Here is a 15203-nt window from a genome sequence, read left to right on the forward strand (position 1 = left end):
TGCTGCGATCTCACCGAACAATAAATGGTTTCCACAAGACAATATTAATAATGAATGAATGAGTGAAGACACATACCTGAGTTTCTGTGATTGTTCTATAACTTCTCAGACAGCTGTCAGTGTGCAAAACATTGTGCATTAAAAAGCAGAGTAACATTTTCGATAGACTAGAACAATTCAATCTAAAACAATAATGGATTTAACATGAACATTGAATGTCGAATGTTATTAATATAAAATTGTTTAAATTATTTCTGACCAGTCTATTTGAATGGAGAAAGTTTACATTTATTTAAAAGAATTAAAAGAGCAGTTTCACATCTATCCTTGTATTGTTCAACTGTCGAGGTTGTGGGATTTGAAAAGTTATTAGTATATATATATATATTAGTATATACTTTTTAAAGAGTGTAATTAGTGCAGTAATCAAATTACACTGGTGAAGATGTAATTAGTAGCTAGTAATTACTCTTTTACAGTAACTTCCCCAACACTGCTCGTAAGAAACTAAAATATAAACAGGCCAAATTTTACATTTTCTTTTTTTAATTTTTTAATTTTATCGCATCCAGCCAGCCCTGTGAAATGACCAATGCAGTGCGCACCGAAATGGTGAATTGCAGAACAAGGGCTCTACACTGCAGTTGCACCATTCAGACACCAGGAGGCGCAGTGGAGCTAGTGTTCAGCACAGACTGCAATCCATGCTGAAAAAAGTCAAATGGTTATTCTTCTACAGCACTTATTAAACAGCGAAGACATAAATGAAACCGGTTGATAACACTTGCTGCATGGTAAAAACAGACAGTTGGGTGCAAGATGTAAATGTTCAGGCACATAAGTAGCCGGAAATGAGATTTCCGAGAACACGCAAGACCAAGTCATCAGAAGCATTGTGTCTGTTGCACACAGTTTATTTAACAATATGGTATATAAGTACGAAACAAGATCTTAACCAGTTTATACAGCGATCTCAATCTTTTTTCCTTTTATTTACAGTATGTCATCAAGCTGCATGATTTACATTAAAGAATCGTTCACCTTCAATTCAAGTTTCATGAGGAGAAAAAAAACAAGAGGTTGACTGAAGAACTCTTTGAACAAATCAGCAGTCGGACGAAGCTCCGGCCTCATACGCGAGGTGGAGGGGACATCATCGATGTTTCAGAGATCAAACGAGAAAACAGGAACATCTTCCTACATCTTAAGAGAGACAACTACTGAATCCAGGCCAATAAATAAACGCATCTGGGCACCTTGAAAAATAAGAGCAACTTTCACAATTTGCTCGCGTGTTTGTGTTTTCGTTCGTTCGTTCGTGGTGTATGTGTGTGTGTGTGTTTGTGTGTGCAGTAGCCAAGCTCCTTTCTGTACAAATGAATACAGGTCCTCTGTACAAACTCCACAGTTTGGAGAGAAAAAGGCTGCGTGTCCTTTTCCAAACCTGGTAAATGTGAATACGTATCAGACAGGAATGAGGATTGATCCTGATCCTGATTCCACACCAATTATCTTAGTCCCTAAACACGCGCGCACACTCACAAAAAAAAAAAAAAAATGCATTTCAGTTTGCAAACATACAAAAATGAAAGTCTTCAATAATAAAATCAAATATTTTGCCTTGAGAAATTCCATTTAAAAAGTCCATAAGCTCAAAATAACCCCCTCCCCGGAAAAAAAAAAAATAAAAAAATTAAAAATTAAAAATGTAACTCCATATAGACCAGGATTGAATTCCGTCCGGTCCGACATCCCCTCCTAGAAAAAAATCCCCTTTGTGATTCTGCTCTTTAAACAGTAAATTCAATCCCTCCAACAAGGAAGGAAAAGCAGTCCATTGGTTGTGTAAACCTATTACAGTCTTGTCATTTTGTCGTCTTTAATTTCTCGCGTACAAAACAAACCTTTTCTCTCCGCAAAAGAACGTCTCTTAATGCTACAATCCCTCGACGAACTTCTCTAGCGTGTCGCCCGTGGTGTCCATGCTCAAGTCGTTGGAAAGCCCTCCACGGTTTGGCGTGTTCAGCTGCGGAAGCATTGCACTCTGTTCAGGTGTGCACAGGTGGGCCTGGTCCATGGGGCCCGGCATGGGTCCCGCCAGGCTGGGGTGTAGGGGCGAGGGCTGGGGCTGCATGCGAGGGGACGGGCTGGAATGTGGCGGCTGTTGGGAAGGGGGACGGGGCGATTGCACGGGGGCAGGCGACCTCACCTGGTTGCCCAGCGCATTAGCCATGGCCTGTCCGGGCAGGTGGGCTCCCTGCGCCTGTCCTGCAAGCATGTGTGATTGGGGACTCATGGAAGCGGCCTGTGCCGGCGAGCCCATTTGCTGCTTCAGCAACTGTTGCTGCTGCTGCTGTAGTATGCGCTGTTGCAGCATATTCTGCTGGGCGTCCATACTCATGCCAGGCTGGCCCATCTGAGCCATGGGTTGCATTTGTCCTCCGCCGCCCTGCATGGCCATCTGCTGCTGCATGCGGATTTGCGAGTAACTAGCTGCGCCTTGAGGCTGCGGGAATCTCCCCTGTCCTGTAGGGAGTGTTCCCTGTAGTTGCTGGTGCTGCATCTGACGAATTAGTTGCCGGCGGAACAGCTGGTTCCCGTTGTGCGCAGCGTTCATCATTTGTCCCTGGGAGCCGAGGGCCGCCATGGATTGGGTCGGGGCCGGCTGCGCCTGCTGGGGGGGCATGACGGGTCTCTGCACGGGGCCGGCCTGCATCGCAGCCATGTTCTGCATTCCCGGCTGCCCTGCGAGCATGGCCTGCGGGTTCTGCTGCTGCGGTTGGCTGGCTTGGTATTTCGCCGTGCGCTGTTTGATGAACGCGGCCATGAGATGCGGGTTTGACTTGAGGATGTTGAGGACCTGCTGCTGCTGCTGAGGGGAGCTTGGTGATTTTAACGTGCGCAGAAGGTCCTGCAGCGCTCCTGGAGCGATGCTGCTGGTCACACCTCTTTGCTGCATGCCCTGTTGCTGAGGGGCCTGTGGTTGCGCCTGCTGGGGAGGCATGACGGTCTGCATTTGCCTCGGCTGCTGCTGCTGTTGTTGCTGCTGCTGCATCAAGGCGCGCTGCATCATTTGCGCCTGTTGGGGCGTCTGCGCAACCTGAGACTGCTGTGGAGCCATGGCCATTTGCTGCGGGGGCACTTGCTGCGTTGGAGGCGCCTGCGGATTCTGCATGGACCCTTGCATCCCAGGTGGCCACTGGCCAGGCTGCATGTTCTGAACCATCTGAGGACCACGAGGGCCCATCATCTGCATGGGAGTCATCATGCGAGGTTGGTTCATCGGCATGCCGTTCATATTCATTCTATATTCTTGCTGCTGCTGTTGCTGTTGTTGTTGTTGCTGCTGTTGTTGTTGTTGCTGCTGCTGCTGTTTAACTTTGGTCATCATCTCTATTTGTTGCGCAACTTTCAAAGCCTGCTGCTGCTGCGGAGAGGGCTGCGGCTGCTGTTGAGGAGGCATGGGCAGGGGAGACTGTTGCTGCTGCTGTTGCAGGGGCGAGGACTGCGGCCCAGGTTTACCCTGGGGTCCTGGTGTCTGTGGTTGGCTGGGGAAGCCTTGCACCATTGCAGCCACGTTTGGATGCGTCTGTTGGGGCTGGTTGGCTAAAGACTGCGAGGTCTGAGGTGTGTTAGGCTGCTGCAGCTGCTGAGAGTTGGGCGTCCCCGGACCTCCTGAGGTAGTTGGGGAGGGCAGACTCGGAGGCATTCCTCGGCCCTGCATTAGTGCCATACGCCGCCGCATCATCTGCGCCTGCTGCAGTCGCTGCTGAATCTGCTGCTGTCGCAGCTTGTGCTTGATATTTAGACAGAAGGGTACGGGACACTTGTTCTCCTGGCAGTGCTTGGCATGGTAGCAGCACAATGCGATGAGTTGCTTGCAAACAGGGCAGCCTCCGTTGGTCTTGCGCTTGCAGCCCTTGGTATGCTGCACCACTCTCTTCATCTTCTGACAAGATGGAAGAGAACAGTTGGCGTTGCGGCACTGGCAGGCATGCACCAGCGACTGAATGCAGCGTTGGATGCTGAGGCGTCGACTCTCCTGTGGGCTCTTGTTGGCCTCGCCGCCCTGGTTGTTGCTGTCGTCGTCCAGGCCCAATCCCCACTTCACCATTTGGTGCTCATGGCCCTTGGAGTTGTAGCAGTTAATGCATAGATCAAAGTCCTGAAAGAAATCAGAAGAAGAATTGATATTGCTTTCTGGATAATCATAGTATAGAATATTAATTCACTGCTGCACGACTGGAGCCGGTATACTGGCGTTATATTTATAGCTACAGGCACAGTTGTCCTAGAGCAATGGTTCCCTCCTTGCGAGGTTGGAACATGCAACCTGCTAGTTTCCACCTCAGATCTTGATAAATTGCCAATACAATGGTATAATTTTTCTTGTCTAGTTTTTACAAACTACCTGTTGAATATCAAACAATGGCAACAGTAACCCAAATGCTCTGTCAAAGCCACAAAGAGGAGACTGACCACGCAAACGGTGCAATGCCAGCGCGTCTCTACGTGATGCTGGCATTCGTTGCAGGTGTACACAAATCGGTCTTGGCCCTGATTGTGTAGCTCCACCAGCATGCACATACTGCTCCATTTGCAGCGGCGCAGGGAACTGAACTCCCAGTGCTTGTCCCTGGCCAGCGTCAGGAAGGCATCACGGCCGTCCATCAGATCGCAGGTCAGCGGCGGGTCAGGGTCCATGATCGGAGGAAGGGTGTTGACCACTGGACCAGCATGGAGGTGGATAACAAAGAAGACCTGGATTTCACAAAGTAAGAGGAGATCTGGTCAGCACTTGGCACATTAGTAAATTTGAGTGGAAGTGATGGTATTCAGGTAAAAAGTCTAGTCCCACCTCTTTGTGCTTCTCCATTGTTGCATATAGCTTCTGGGACAGATCATTAGCTACATTCGGCATCCCAGGCTTCTTTTTGTTGGCGCGGCTCACGCTGCTCTTGTTTTTGTTGGTCTTTTTATTGTTCTTCTTTTTGGCGTTCTTGCTGTCAGCTGGGGTTCCCTGCGGAAATGCTACACATTTAGAAAAAATGGCTACATACTACACTAAATACACATTCACACCATTTGACACTCTGACTAACCTCTACTGTCTCAGAGGAGGCTGTATTCTCCTCCTTCTTCCTTTCCTCCTCCTCTTGTTCCAGCTCTTTGATGCTTTCCTCCAGAACATTGGGCCAAAAATCACCTTCGAAATAGGGTAGCTCATTGGCACTTGTAAGCCGGTCCTCAGTGGCCTGCTTAAATATGTCCTGCATAACACAAGTGAGACATTTTGTGAGTCATATCTGTGACAATATGATGTTGACCCATTATGAATGAAACCCTGACAGAGCGCAAATCCATTAAAATACAAATCCAACATCGACATACCTTATAGTCATGAATGATTCTTTCTGCAAATGCTTTGTCCAGCATTTTGCGGTACCACTCCTGGAGTCTCTTAGGCTTGGGAATCTTCTGATCAGGAGGGTGACAGTGGAAGATGTAGTCATCGCCTTCACTAGGTGGGCAGGCCCAGATATGACCAGTCACATATCTATAGGTGGGAAAATCAAATTCATTAGAGAATGCATTCGAGAGAGCATTAAATATGAAGAAAAACAAAACAAAACAAAAAAACACGTACGAATGGCTTATTTAGAGTGGACTTGTAATAGAGATTGGAGAAAGCATGTATTGTAACACCAAAAACCATTACACATATATTTAAGGAAGCATGTTTAACTTAATCAAGGTGGCACAACTTACCCAAGTTTCTTAACATACTCCAAATAGCCAATGAGGATTTCATGGTAAACTGCAGTTCTTAGCAACCGAGGCTTGAAGAAGTGAATACTGTCAAGATATGATATGTATACCCGCCTGGAAAAAGGAGAAAAACGAGACAATCAGTAAATTTTGCCTGTTCAAGAGACAATTCAGCATTGTTAAATTCAGACAGATCAGTATTTGCATGATACCTGGTGTTAGGAAAGGGACATTCAGATCCATATTCCTGGACATGCATGCCAAAGAAACACACATCCACTCCATCAATCTCCTCAAATGCAAAAAGTGCTTTGGTTCTGTAGGGAAAGCTTTCGCACATCTCTCCTGAGTCAACAAACCTGCAGAGAAATAGTTTGATGCAAAATTAGCTTCTTTCAATTCAGGTACACAGAAAACCATTCTTAGTCAGCATGAAATCAAAATCGAACCAATTTGTTTCTGACTACGTCAGAGTCAATTGCTGGTATTCATATTCATTATCTGTGACGTTACCTGGATTTCATCCCAGGTTTGACCTCCACGGTCTTTTCAGAGCTGGCGACCACCCGCACAAACACCTCCCCGGCCTCGGGGTGATTCTGCCTTTTCAAGTACTTATTCACTCGGTCCTCGATGTACGATCCCAGCCTCGTGGTCTGTAACCCTGATCAGAAATACACAGAGTTACTTCACTCTGCAACAGACACCGACAGAGAGGCAAGCAGGAATATAGATCAAAAACACTCACTTTTAGCAGAGAACTTGTTTTCCTTTCTCGTTTTTCCTGACTTCTTCATGCAGTTGTCACAGATGAAACTGTTATAGGGGAAGAGACAAACAGGAGCTGTAGTGAACACGTCAAATGACATGTTAAACTTCAGGAGAACAGGCAGATAAAATGCTCACCCTGTTGGCCAGATGATGTCGTAATGCAGTGCACAGATTTGATGCATCTTCCGGCCACAGTCTTTACATTCAACAAAGCTGTTAATACAGAGGAAGGTGTTAAAAACAATATTGACAAGCGTGATTTATTTTTTTCCCATGAGTATAACCTTAAAATAAGACCTAATTTGTAAATATTAGTTAATGCACTAACAATGGCAAATGCATTTTTACAGGTGTGATTAATCTTTGTTAACGTTAGTTTATAAAATGTTTATATTAGTTCAGAGTAAACTCATGTTAACTGATTAAATGTATTAGTAAATGTTGAGATTAACACTATGATAGCTTAATGTAAAATGTTACTATTTCATGTGACTTTCCAGAATTAAAAGTACTGCTCACTACATAATGCACAATTGAATGCCTGCCATTTTTAATTAATATGCAAATGCATGTGCAAAAATGTCAATTTCTTGAACATTTTTGACAAATAACAAAAAGGAAGTGGCATTCAAATTATATTTTGATGCAATATTGTAATCTAATCAAAGAAAGTCCGAAGACATCATAGTTGATTGTGCTTCTGAATCATTCGTCACTTTATTTGCATACAATATACATTAGAATAGATATTGTTGCTATAATAGTATGTGAAAGTGCATAGTCTAAAATACACACACACACAAAGGATTAAAATGATTGGACTTACGGCTCAGAGTCCAACATGTCATTTTTCTTCTTCTCGAACTGCTCCTTTGATATCATACTGCCGAGAGATACATAAGATACATTCCACATGGCATCTTTACACATCTACGACTCATTCTTTAAGAGTAATTGTGCGATTTAATAGAAGCAAAACCTCAAAGCTTTCTGGGCGACAGAAGATACATACGTCTGCGGCTGCGCGGGGTCGTCTCCCAGGGTGACACTGTCGCCCTGGATCTCGTTGAAGCACTTCTCGCAGAAGTGATACCTGTCGGCAACAAGGCCATATTTGGGTGAACTGGAGCCAGCACACAAGAGCACAGGCAAACCGGCACAGGAAGAGCAGCACAAGAGCGCAGAACGTGCGGTCGGGCAGAGATACGACACACAGAGGACAGGCCGAGGCAGAGCACAGGTTAGCAATCCAACACACAAATGAATGTTAAATCAAAAAAATGATGGATAGCAACAGGATGGTCTGTCTTTTCATGCACTCGAGAGAAGCTACATGCATTTTCTGATTGACCACGGGATCTTAAGAACAAATTATAAGCATGAAACAAACAAAGAGTGCAACAAGACAACAAGATGGAGATGAGAAACATGGGAAAGTGGTGCACTAGAGCATTTCCAGGCATTCATTTTCTAAATATTATGACAATTAACAAAGTTTTCAGGATTTACACAAATACTAGTGGTCTGCTGGGTGAAGCAGCCTTGTAAGCAAAGATCTAGGCTTGTTAAACTAAAGATTCAAATCCAACAACGACTGATCAAAGTATTACCACTGCACCCTTGAGCAAGACACTTAACCTTTGAACTTGCTTTTATGACTCTGTTTATAAGGTGCAAACAACAGAGTCAACTGAGCACTAAACATCTCAAGCCTGATCTCAGTGCATCACGGTCCCATTTGGAAACTCGTTCATCGCCACCTCATTTCTCACGCCATTGGTTACCTGTTTTGGTAGCTGTAATATGTGCCGTCTCTGGAGATAGTGCAGAGCTGTTTGCCATAGCAGCAAAGCGTCTGAGGTGAAAACTCGTACTGTGGAGACAGAAAAGACAGTTCTGTGAAGTGCAACCATGGTCATTTTAGCATTATTTATAATTATTTTAAATTTGTATATTTTCTATTGTCATTCATTTTAATTTCATTGAATACTTCGGTAACCCTTTACAGTAAAGGTGCGTTCACACCGGACGCGAATAGCGAGTCAGGCGCGATTGATTTAAATGTTAAGTCAATGCAAAGACGCGTTACGCGCGTAAAAAATTCCTGCGGCGCGAATGAGGCGCAGAGCACGGCGCGGTAGACGCGAATACGCCTCGTTCGCGCGAATTGAGCGTCTGGCGCGTTAAGCGCGTTACACGCGAATGTTTTATGTAGTGCGTTTTGTGCATTCTCGCGTTTGACGCGAATTCGCGTCTGCCGCCCGAGTTTAAAAATCTGAACTTCTGCGTCAATTCGCGCCGCGTTAACCAATCAGGAGCCTGCTTGCTGCTGTCACGTGGTGAAGTGACAGTTTATAATGTTATTTTATGTTTGGCCTCAATAAATTATTTTGTAATATGACAAAAATGCTTGGTGTGCAAAGCAAATCTTTCACATAAAAACTCGATTTCAATATGAGAGATACTCATTTTGTATTGAATGCTATTTATTCCATATCTATTCTAGATTATATAAAACATTATTATTCTAATGTAAAGACAACAAACACAATTTAGTGTATACAAACATTTTAAAAAATCACAGGACAGGTTTCACTTTTGGAGGCTCCATTTATTATCAAAACAAAAATAAATGACAGATTAGGTGGGTCCGGACGAGGGTGAACCTCGCGCCGGGCTGTAGAGCGCGGGCTCGACAGGCATAGACCACTCGAGGCCGAGGGCTTATACGGCCTACGCTGTCCTCGTCAGCGTCCTCACCGTTAGGTCCACCAAACCTAGCTCTTGGAGTAAATTGTGAAACTCCTGAAACCCTCCGGAGGGTCTGGTGGACCCGAGTACAGCGACGATGTCCCCTACGGAGCTGTTTCTGCTCTCCAGAGCATATACGAGCGGTGACTCTCTTGAATAATGCTAATGCTAATGCTCGATAAACATCTAAAAAGATGGCCGCCAACGGGTTTCGAAACTTTCGCCTCCGACCACTTTGTGTTAATTCGCGTGTCAATGGCGAAATTGACACGCGTAAAAACAAAAGTTTGAAGCGAAATTTACGCGCGTCAATTTCGCCATTGACACGCGAATTAACACAAAGTGGTCAAGCGTCAAACTAGACGCGGTAGACGCGAATTTGACGCGCTATTCGCGTCCGGTGTGAACGCAGCATAAGGTCTCATTTGATAACATTAGTTACTGAATTAGCTAACATGAACAAATAACTAGTAATATGTGTTTTACAGAATGTATTAATCTTTGTTACTGTTAATAAAATACTACCGATCATTGTTTGTTCGAGTTAGTTCACAGTGCATTGGGTTACAGATAACTTTATTTTAAAAATGTATTCAATGCTGAAATTAACTTTAAAGAAGTACTGTTCATTGTTAGTTCAATAGCTAATGTTAACAAATGAAACAAAGTGTTACCTATATTTCTATACAGCTTCATTTTATTCAGTTTTATTTACTTAAGGCAAAAAAAAAAAAAGTTTATCTAATACTTTATCCCCCAGTTACAGAGACAAGGCTTAAGTCTAGTCCCAGACTAAAATGCATGTTTGAACTGTTTTCAACGGAAAGTAACTTACACCAATATCTCTTAAAATATGTCAGTATCATTGGTTTATTTCAAGATGCACATCAGTAATGTTTTCTTTTTTCTAAGGCACGTTTATAAAAGTTACTTAAATATCCTAATTTAACTAAGGCCTAATCCTGTCTGTTGCCTGTCTTTATTTCAATTACTAAAAACAATTATTTAATACTAACACTTTACAATAAGATCCCATTTTGGCTGGATTTTGGCACGATCTGTTGGCACAAACAAGAATCGATCGTTTTATCTCATATAGAGAGTCATAGTGGATGACAACCGATGCCGCGTCTGTGACGCTTCACGACAGAAAGACCAGCATGTTTAATTTTTATTTCGGTCCTCGAAGACAGGTTTCGTCACATCTGTGACATTGACCAATAGGAGCACAGAAGCTCTTCTGTACACAGCTTTCAAACATGCCAAACAAAAGAGAGGTATTGGTGCTGCTAGAAGATACTTTGCAATTTTGGAAAGCGCTTAACTGAAGGAGGCGCTTCCGTACTGGAATTAGCATCAAGCTAGTATACAACCATTGTTTGTTTACGCTCTTGTTTTCGGAAGTCAGTCGCTAGCTCCGCCTTTTCGATGACATCACGCATGTTGTTAAAGACGGCAAGCAATGATTGGTCGGGAAGCAACGTGTAGTCTGACATGTGTCTTGTCCATGACACCTCAAGAGTTTAGGAGTCAAAAACGCATAATCTGACACAGCGACTATCGTAACAGACAAAAACATTGTGTAGTCTGAACCCGGCATTCGTAAATGTAAGTTAATGTATTAACTAACTGATCAAAAGATGTCTTACAGTATTTATTGAACTTGATTAAGGTTAGTAAATAAAAAGACAACGATTTATTGTTAGTTCATTTTAGCTCAGTTATATTAATATTAACATATCTAATTTTTGATTTTAATAATGTAAATGTTAACAAATGGAACCTTCTTGTAAAGTGTTACCATTATAGTCAATAATAACAACATGACTGCGCTCGGAACGACTGAAATGCTCTCAGGTTCGTTTCAGAGGAGTTTGAGTTTGTTTGGACCGTTCACCGATAAGCAAACAACTCTTTCCTGAATGGAGCAGCTCCAGTTCTCACCTTGCGCCCGCAGCAGTAACCCAGACCCTGCATGACAGGGTCAATCTCCTGCTCGAACACCTCGGCCAGCTTCGAGCAGTACTTGTACACTCGGGATGTTTTGCGGTTGTAGAGCCAGGCGTTGTTGAACATCAGCCAGATGTCGTCCACATACTGCCAGGGTTCCTGGTACTGCCCGGTGTCCAGCTTCCTCTTGATGGTGGAAAGGTCAATCGGGTTCTTTACAATGTCAAAGTAGTCCTGAAGAAACAAGATCAAGTACATGGTGATTATCTAATACTTTTAGATCGTTTTGAAGAGATTACATCAGCCCAATAATAGGTGTATGGGATTTACCGGGATGCCCAGTAGATTTGGGTCCACGGGCTGGCGGAAGGGCAAGGACTCCGGGTCTTGACGATACAGCGCTTCTAAGGTAGGCATCAACGCCTGTCTGAGCTCCTCTGGTTTGAAAACTGTAACAAATCATCATGATCGAATCAAATTACAGATATGACTGAATTCTAGTTACAATGTTTTTTCCCCCAAAGGAATTTCTTTTTACTTTTCTTGCGTGACTGGGCGGATTGACTGGATGGTGCGTTGTTGGTGCTGGACACGTCCTCCTCTTTTGGTTCGGTTTTTGCCTCTGGTTTCTTGTCCTCCGTCTCCATCGTTTCCTGTTTGGGTTCTACAGTCTCTGGCTCCTCCTTTACTTGTAGAGGTTTGACATCTTCATCCTAATGAACAACATGAATTGCATTACTAAAGACTGTTTCATTAGACAAGGAAAGATCGTGGAACTAGAGAACTGAAGAGCGTCAAGGGATTTGTTTTTAATAGCATCTCTGATTTGAACGTCTCTAACAAAAATTGTATTTGAGTTAGCAAGATGAATCAGTTTAAACTTTCAACAGATAAATTTAATAATACAAAGTCAATGTAACTCTGAGAGACAGTGAATATCTATAAAAGGATGAAAAATCTTGTCACAACCATTTAAAATTTGGGGTCAGTAATATTTCTCAGTGTTTTTGAAAGAAGTCTTGTTTGCTCACCAAGGTTGCATTTATTTGATCAAAAATACAGTAATAAAAAATAACATTGTGTAATATTATTGCAATTTAAAATAACTGTTTTCTATTGTAATATACTTTAAAATTGTATTTATTTTTGTGATCTCAAAGCTGGATTTTCAGCATCATTACTCCAGTCTTCAATGTCACATGATCCTTCAGAATTCATTCTAATATGATGATTTGATGCTCAAGAAACATTTCTTATAAGAATTATTATTGATATTATACATTTCTAATTATCAATACTGAAAACAGTTGTTTTTCAAGATTTTTTGCTATATATAAGGTAAAAAGAAAAGCTTTTATTTGAAATATAAATATTTACTGTCACTTTGGTCAATTTAATGCATCCTTGCTGAATAAAAGTACCAATATCTTAAATTTTTTTTAATCTTTTTTTTTTATCTTACCAAACCCAAACTTTTCAACGGTAATGTAATACTCAAGAAATAAAGTCAAGAACTGCTGAACCATTTATAAGTTTAATTTCAGTAATATCACACCTCCATCTTGATATCAGGCTGCTTTTTCCCAGATTCAAAGCCCTGCTCATCATCTTGATGCTCAATTTTGGGCTCAACAGCAGGGTAGTCAGGCAAAGCTTGCTGGGAGTGGGTCTCAGCCACAGACGCAGGCGTGGGAACTCTATTATCAACGCTAGGAGCCATTTGAGAGAGCTAATGGACAGACAAACGAGGAATGACATGAGTTAAGGGAGTCATCGCATACAACTGCAAACGAGGCTGTGTTTTCGATCCTCACCGGAGTGCTGGGCTGCTGGGCTTGCACAGAGGTGGGCTGCTGCATCTGCAGGGAGGGCTCAGGCTGGGACTGCAGGGGCGTGAGCGGCTGGGAGGGGGCAGGGGAGGAGCCCAGGACTGAGGGAGGGCGGGGCAGGCCGCTGGGGATGTGGGTGGGCGTGACGTGGCCTCCAGCGGAGGCCGGCGTGGAAGGCTGGGTCTGGAGTGGCTGTAGGCTAGCAGCTGCTGATGGGGTGGAGGGTGGAGGAGGGGTGGAGCACAGGGCGTACGGGGGGCCATGAGAGCCCACAGCATTCAGGGTCAGGTTAGCGTTCTGTTGCTGCTGCAGAGGAGAGATGGAGGGCATAGCGACTCAGATGATATAGCAAATCAAACCACATTGGCCGCCATTTACAATGAACTGCCACAGCCGTTTCCGGAAGTAAATTCCATTCATTTTCTCCATAAGGACATTCATTTTTAACCAGTAGTTTAACTTTTTGTCCAATTTTTTAAAACTTTGTTTGGTTCAAATAAACATTTTTATCGTTGCGATTCAGCTCTTAGCTGGTTCGCTTGGTTTATGGCTAATAACAGATTTTTTTTTTAAATCGCTGTGGAAAAATGAATGGGAAAAATACTTTCGTAACTAACACAGCTGAAAAAGTGGGTGGGCACTATTTCACTCATCATATTCCAGGAAGTCAGGAAGTGTTTGTGGTGGTGAAATGTCTCACTTGAAAGCCTAAGTAGCACCACAAACAACGAAACTCCGATGGAGAATGGACATTTCTGACTCCTCACCTGTGGGACAGACTGTCCTGACTGTTGGGCAAGGTTTACATTCACATTCATGCCCCCGGCTGATGATGGGAAGGGCGTCTGGTTCATGAACTGGTTCTGGTTGGGCGGCTGGCCCACCATATTGTTAGCATGGCCTGCCATCATGGTTGTTGCTTGCTGCATCCTGGAGGGAGACATACCCATCTACAAAAACAAAATATTAAGAGAAGTTAGAATTGAGCCACAGAAGTATATATTACTGCCATTCTTTCTTTATTAGTGAACAGGATTGTTTTAAATTCCTAGTGAGCAGTCTATATAAATGCAAATCTAAGATGGCAGACCACTCGAGAACAAAGTTGTCTAGAAATAAACTGAAAAATATGAATGTATAAATAAAAAGATATTATTTTATCCAATATTTATGCATTATACATTTTATACTCTGTGCAACAGCGACCAGCCTTGGTTCCAGAAGAATTTATCCCCATAAAGATTTCTAAATATTTACTACACGCCATGAACCAAACCAACCAGCTACAAGGTGAATCGCAACATTGCAAACATTGGTTTGAGGCAAAAAAGTATTTATTACACAACATGTACAAGACGGTGTTGATATATAAAATCAACATTTATTGTTACGTTTATTGAAAAAATGCATAAATATACAAATATTTATTATTTAATTATTTTCAGAGTGTAGGAGACTCAATTACATCATTCGCAGTGCTATATGGGAATTATTTTGCTGCAAATTGCTCGAAAAAGAGTGTCGTTGTTTTTTTATAAGAATCATCAGTAAAGTAGTTTTCTCCAGGAAATGGTGTTAACCAAGATTTATATATGTTGAAATAGTACAGAATAGTATATTCCACTGATTTACAGTTTATAAGTTAATGTTAAAAATCAATTCCCCATGGAGAAAATTAATGGGATTTTTACTTCAGGCATCTAAATGTTGCACTCTAATGAGAGTATAAAGCTGTTAGCTTAGCAACATTAAAAGCAAATTCTCTTGGAATCGGATGGATTGTGAGTCGTGTCTTGTTGCCTATGTAGAGCAATTCAAATCAGCCGTTTTTTTAAGGTAACACCTGGGTAGACAGCCAGGGAGCTCACTAGTGTCAACAAACTGTAGAGTAATGCCAAAGTCCCTTTAAGACAAGTAATTTCACTCGGAAGCCATCTTTGAAATGCCTCTCGGGTCTCTTTTGAATGGGGAAACATCAAATAAGCAAATGAGAAACAAGCGCGCAGCCATCTTTTGAATATTGTCTTTGAACTTCTGTTTTTGCGGTCGCTCTGTATATCTCTATGGCATCGCTGTCGAGGAGTAATTAGCTGGTGAAGTGGATTTACTTATTGTAAAGTTAACGAAAGTTAT

General features: G+C 42.7%; 1 protein-coding gene across 9 annotated transcripts in view; it reads right to left on the minus strand.

The window, feature by feature from the left end:
• Nucleotides 1-884: 884 nt before the first annotated feature.
• The window catches only part of crebbpb (CREB binding protein b), an 81042-nt gene continuing 66723 nt past the window's right edge, over nucleotides 885-15203 (minus strand). For 2 of the 9 annotated variants that reach the window (XM_056261713.1, XM_056261709.1), the window contains 19 exons: nucleotides 13838-14020; nucleotides 13056-13376; nucleotides 12797-12970; nucleotides 11780-11954; nucleotides 11572-11690; nucleotides 11236-11475; nucleotides 8325-8413; nucleotides 7553-7633; nucleotides 7367-7423; nucleotides 6676-6753; nucleotides 6518-6585; nucleotides 6283-6433; nucleotides 5982-6128; nucleotides 5770-5883; nucleotides 5392-5557; nucleotides 5103-5270; nucleotides 4859-5020; nucleotides 4480-4761; nucleotides 885-4165 (listed from right to left, as the gene is read on the minus strand). In XM_056261713.1, coding sequence (XP_056117688.1) covers nucleotides 1937-4165; nucleotides 4480-4761; nucleotides 4859-5020; nucleotides 5103-5270; nucleotides 5392-5557; nucleotides 5770-5883; nucleotides 5982-6128; nucleotides 6283-6433; nucleotides 6518-6585; nucleotides 6676-6753; nucleotides 7367-7423; nucleotides 7553-7633; nucleotides 8325-8413; nucleotides 11236-11475; nucleotides 11572-11690; nucleotides 11780-11954; nucleotides 12797-12970; nucleotides 13056-13376; nucleotides 13838-14020 — 5004 coding nt within the window. In that variant the 3' untranslated portion in view covers nucleotides 885-1936. Of the gene's footprint in view, nucleotides 4166-4479; nucleotides 4762-4858; nucleotides 5021-5102; nucleotides 5271-5391; nucleotides 5558-5769; nucleotides 5884-5981; nucleotides 6129-6282; nucleotides 6434-6517; nucleotides 6586-6675; nucleotides 6754-7366; nucleotides 7424-7519; nucleotides 7664-8324; nucleotides 8414-11235; nucleotides 11476-11571; nucleotides 11691-11779; nucleotides 11955-12796; nucleotides 12971-13055; nucleotides 13377-13837; nucleotides 14021-15203 lie in introns of all 9 variants that reach the window. The other 7 variants (XM_056261711.1, XM_056261707.1, XM_056261712.1 and 4 more) reach the window with 4 other exon arrangements.

The sequence above is a fragment of the Rhinichthys klamathensis genome, unplaced genomic scaffold (assembly GCF_029890125.1).
Source record: "Rhinichthys klamathensis goyatoka isolate OS25496 unplaced genomic scaffold, OSU_Roscu_1.1 h1tg000185l_1, whole genome shotgun sequence".
NCBI classification, from domain to species: domain Eukaryota; kingdom Metazoa; phylum Chordata; class Actinopteri; order Cypriniformes; family Leuciscidae; genus Rhinichthys; species Rhinichthys klamathensis.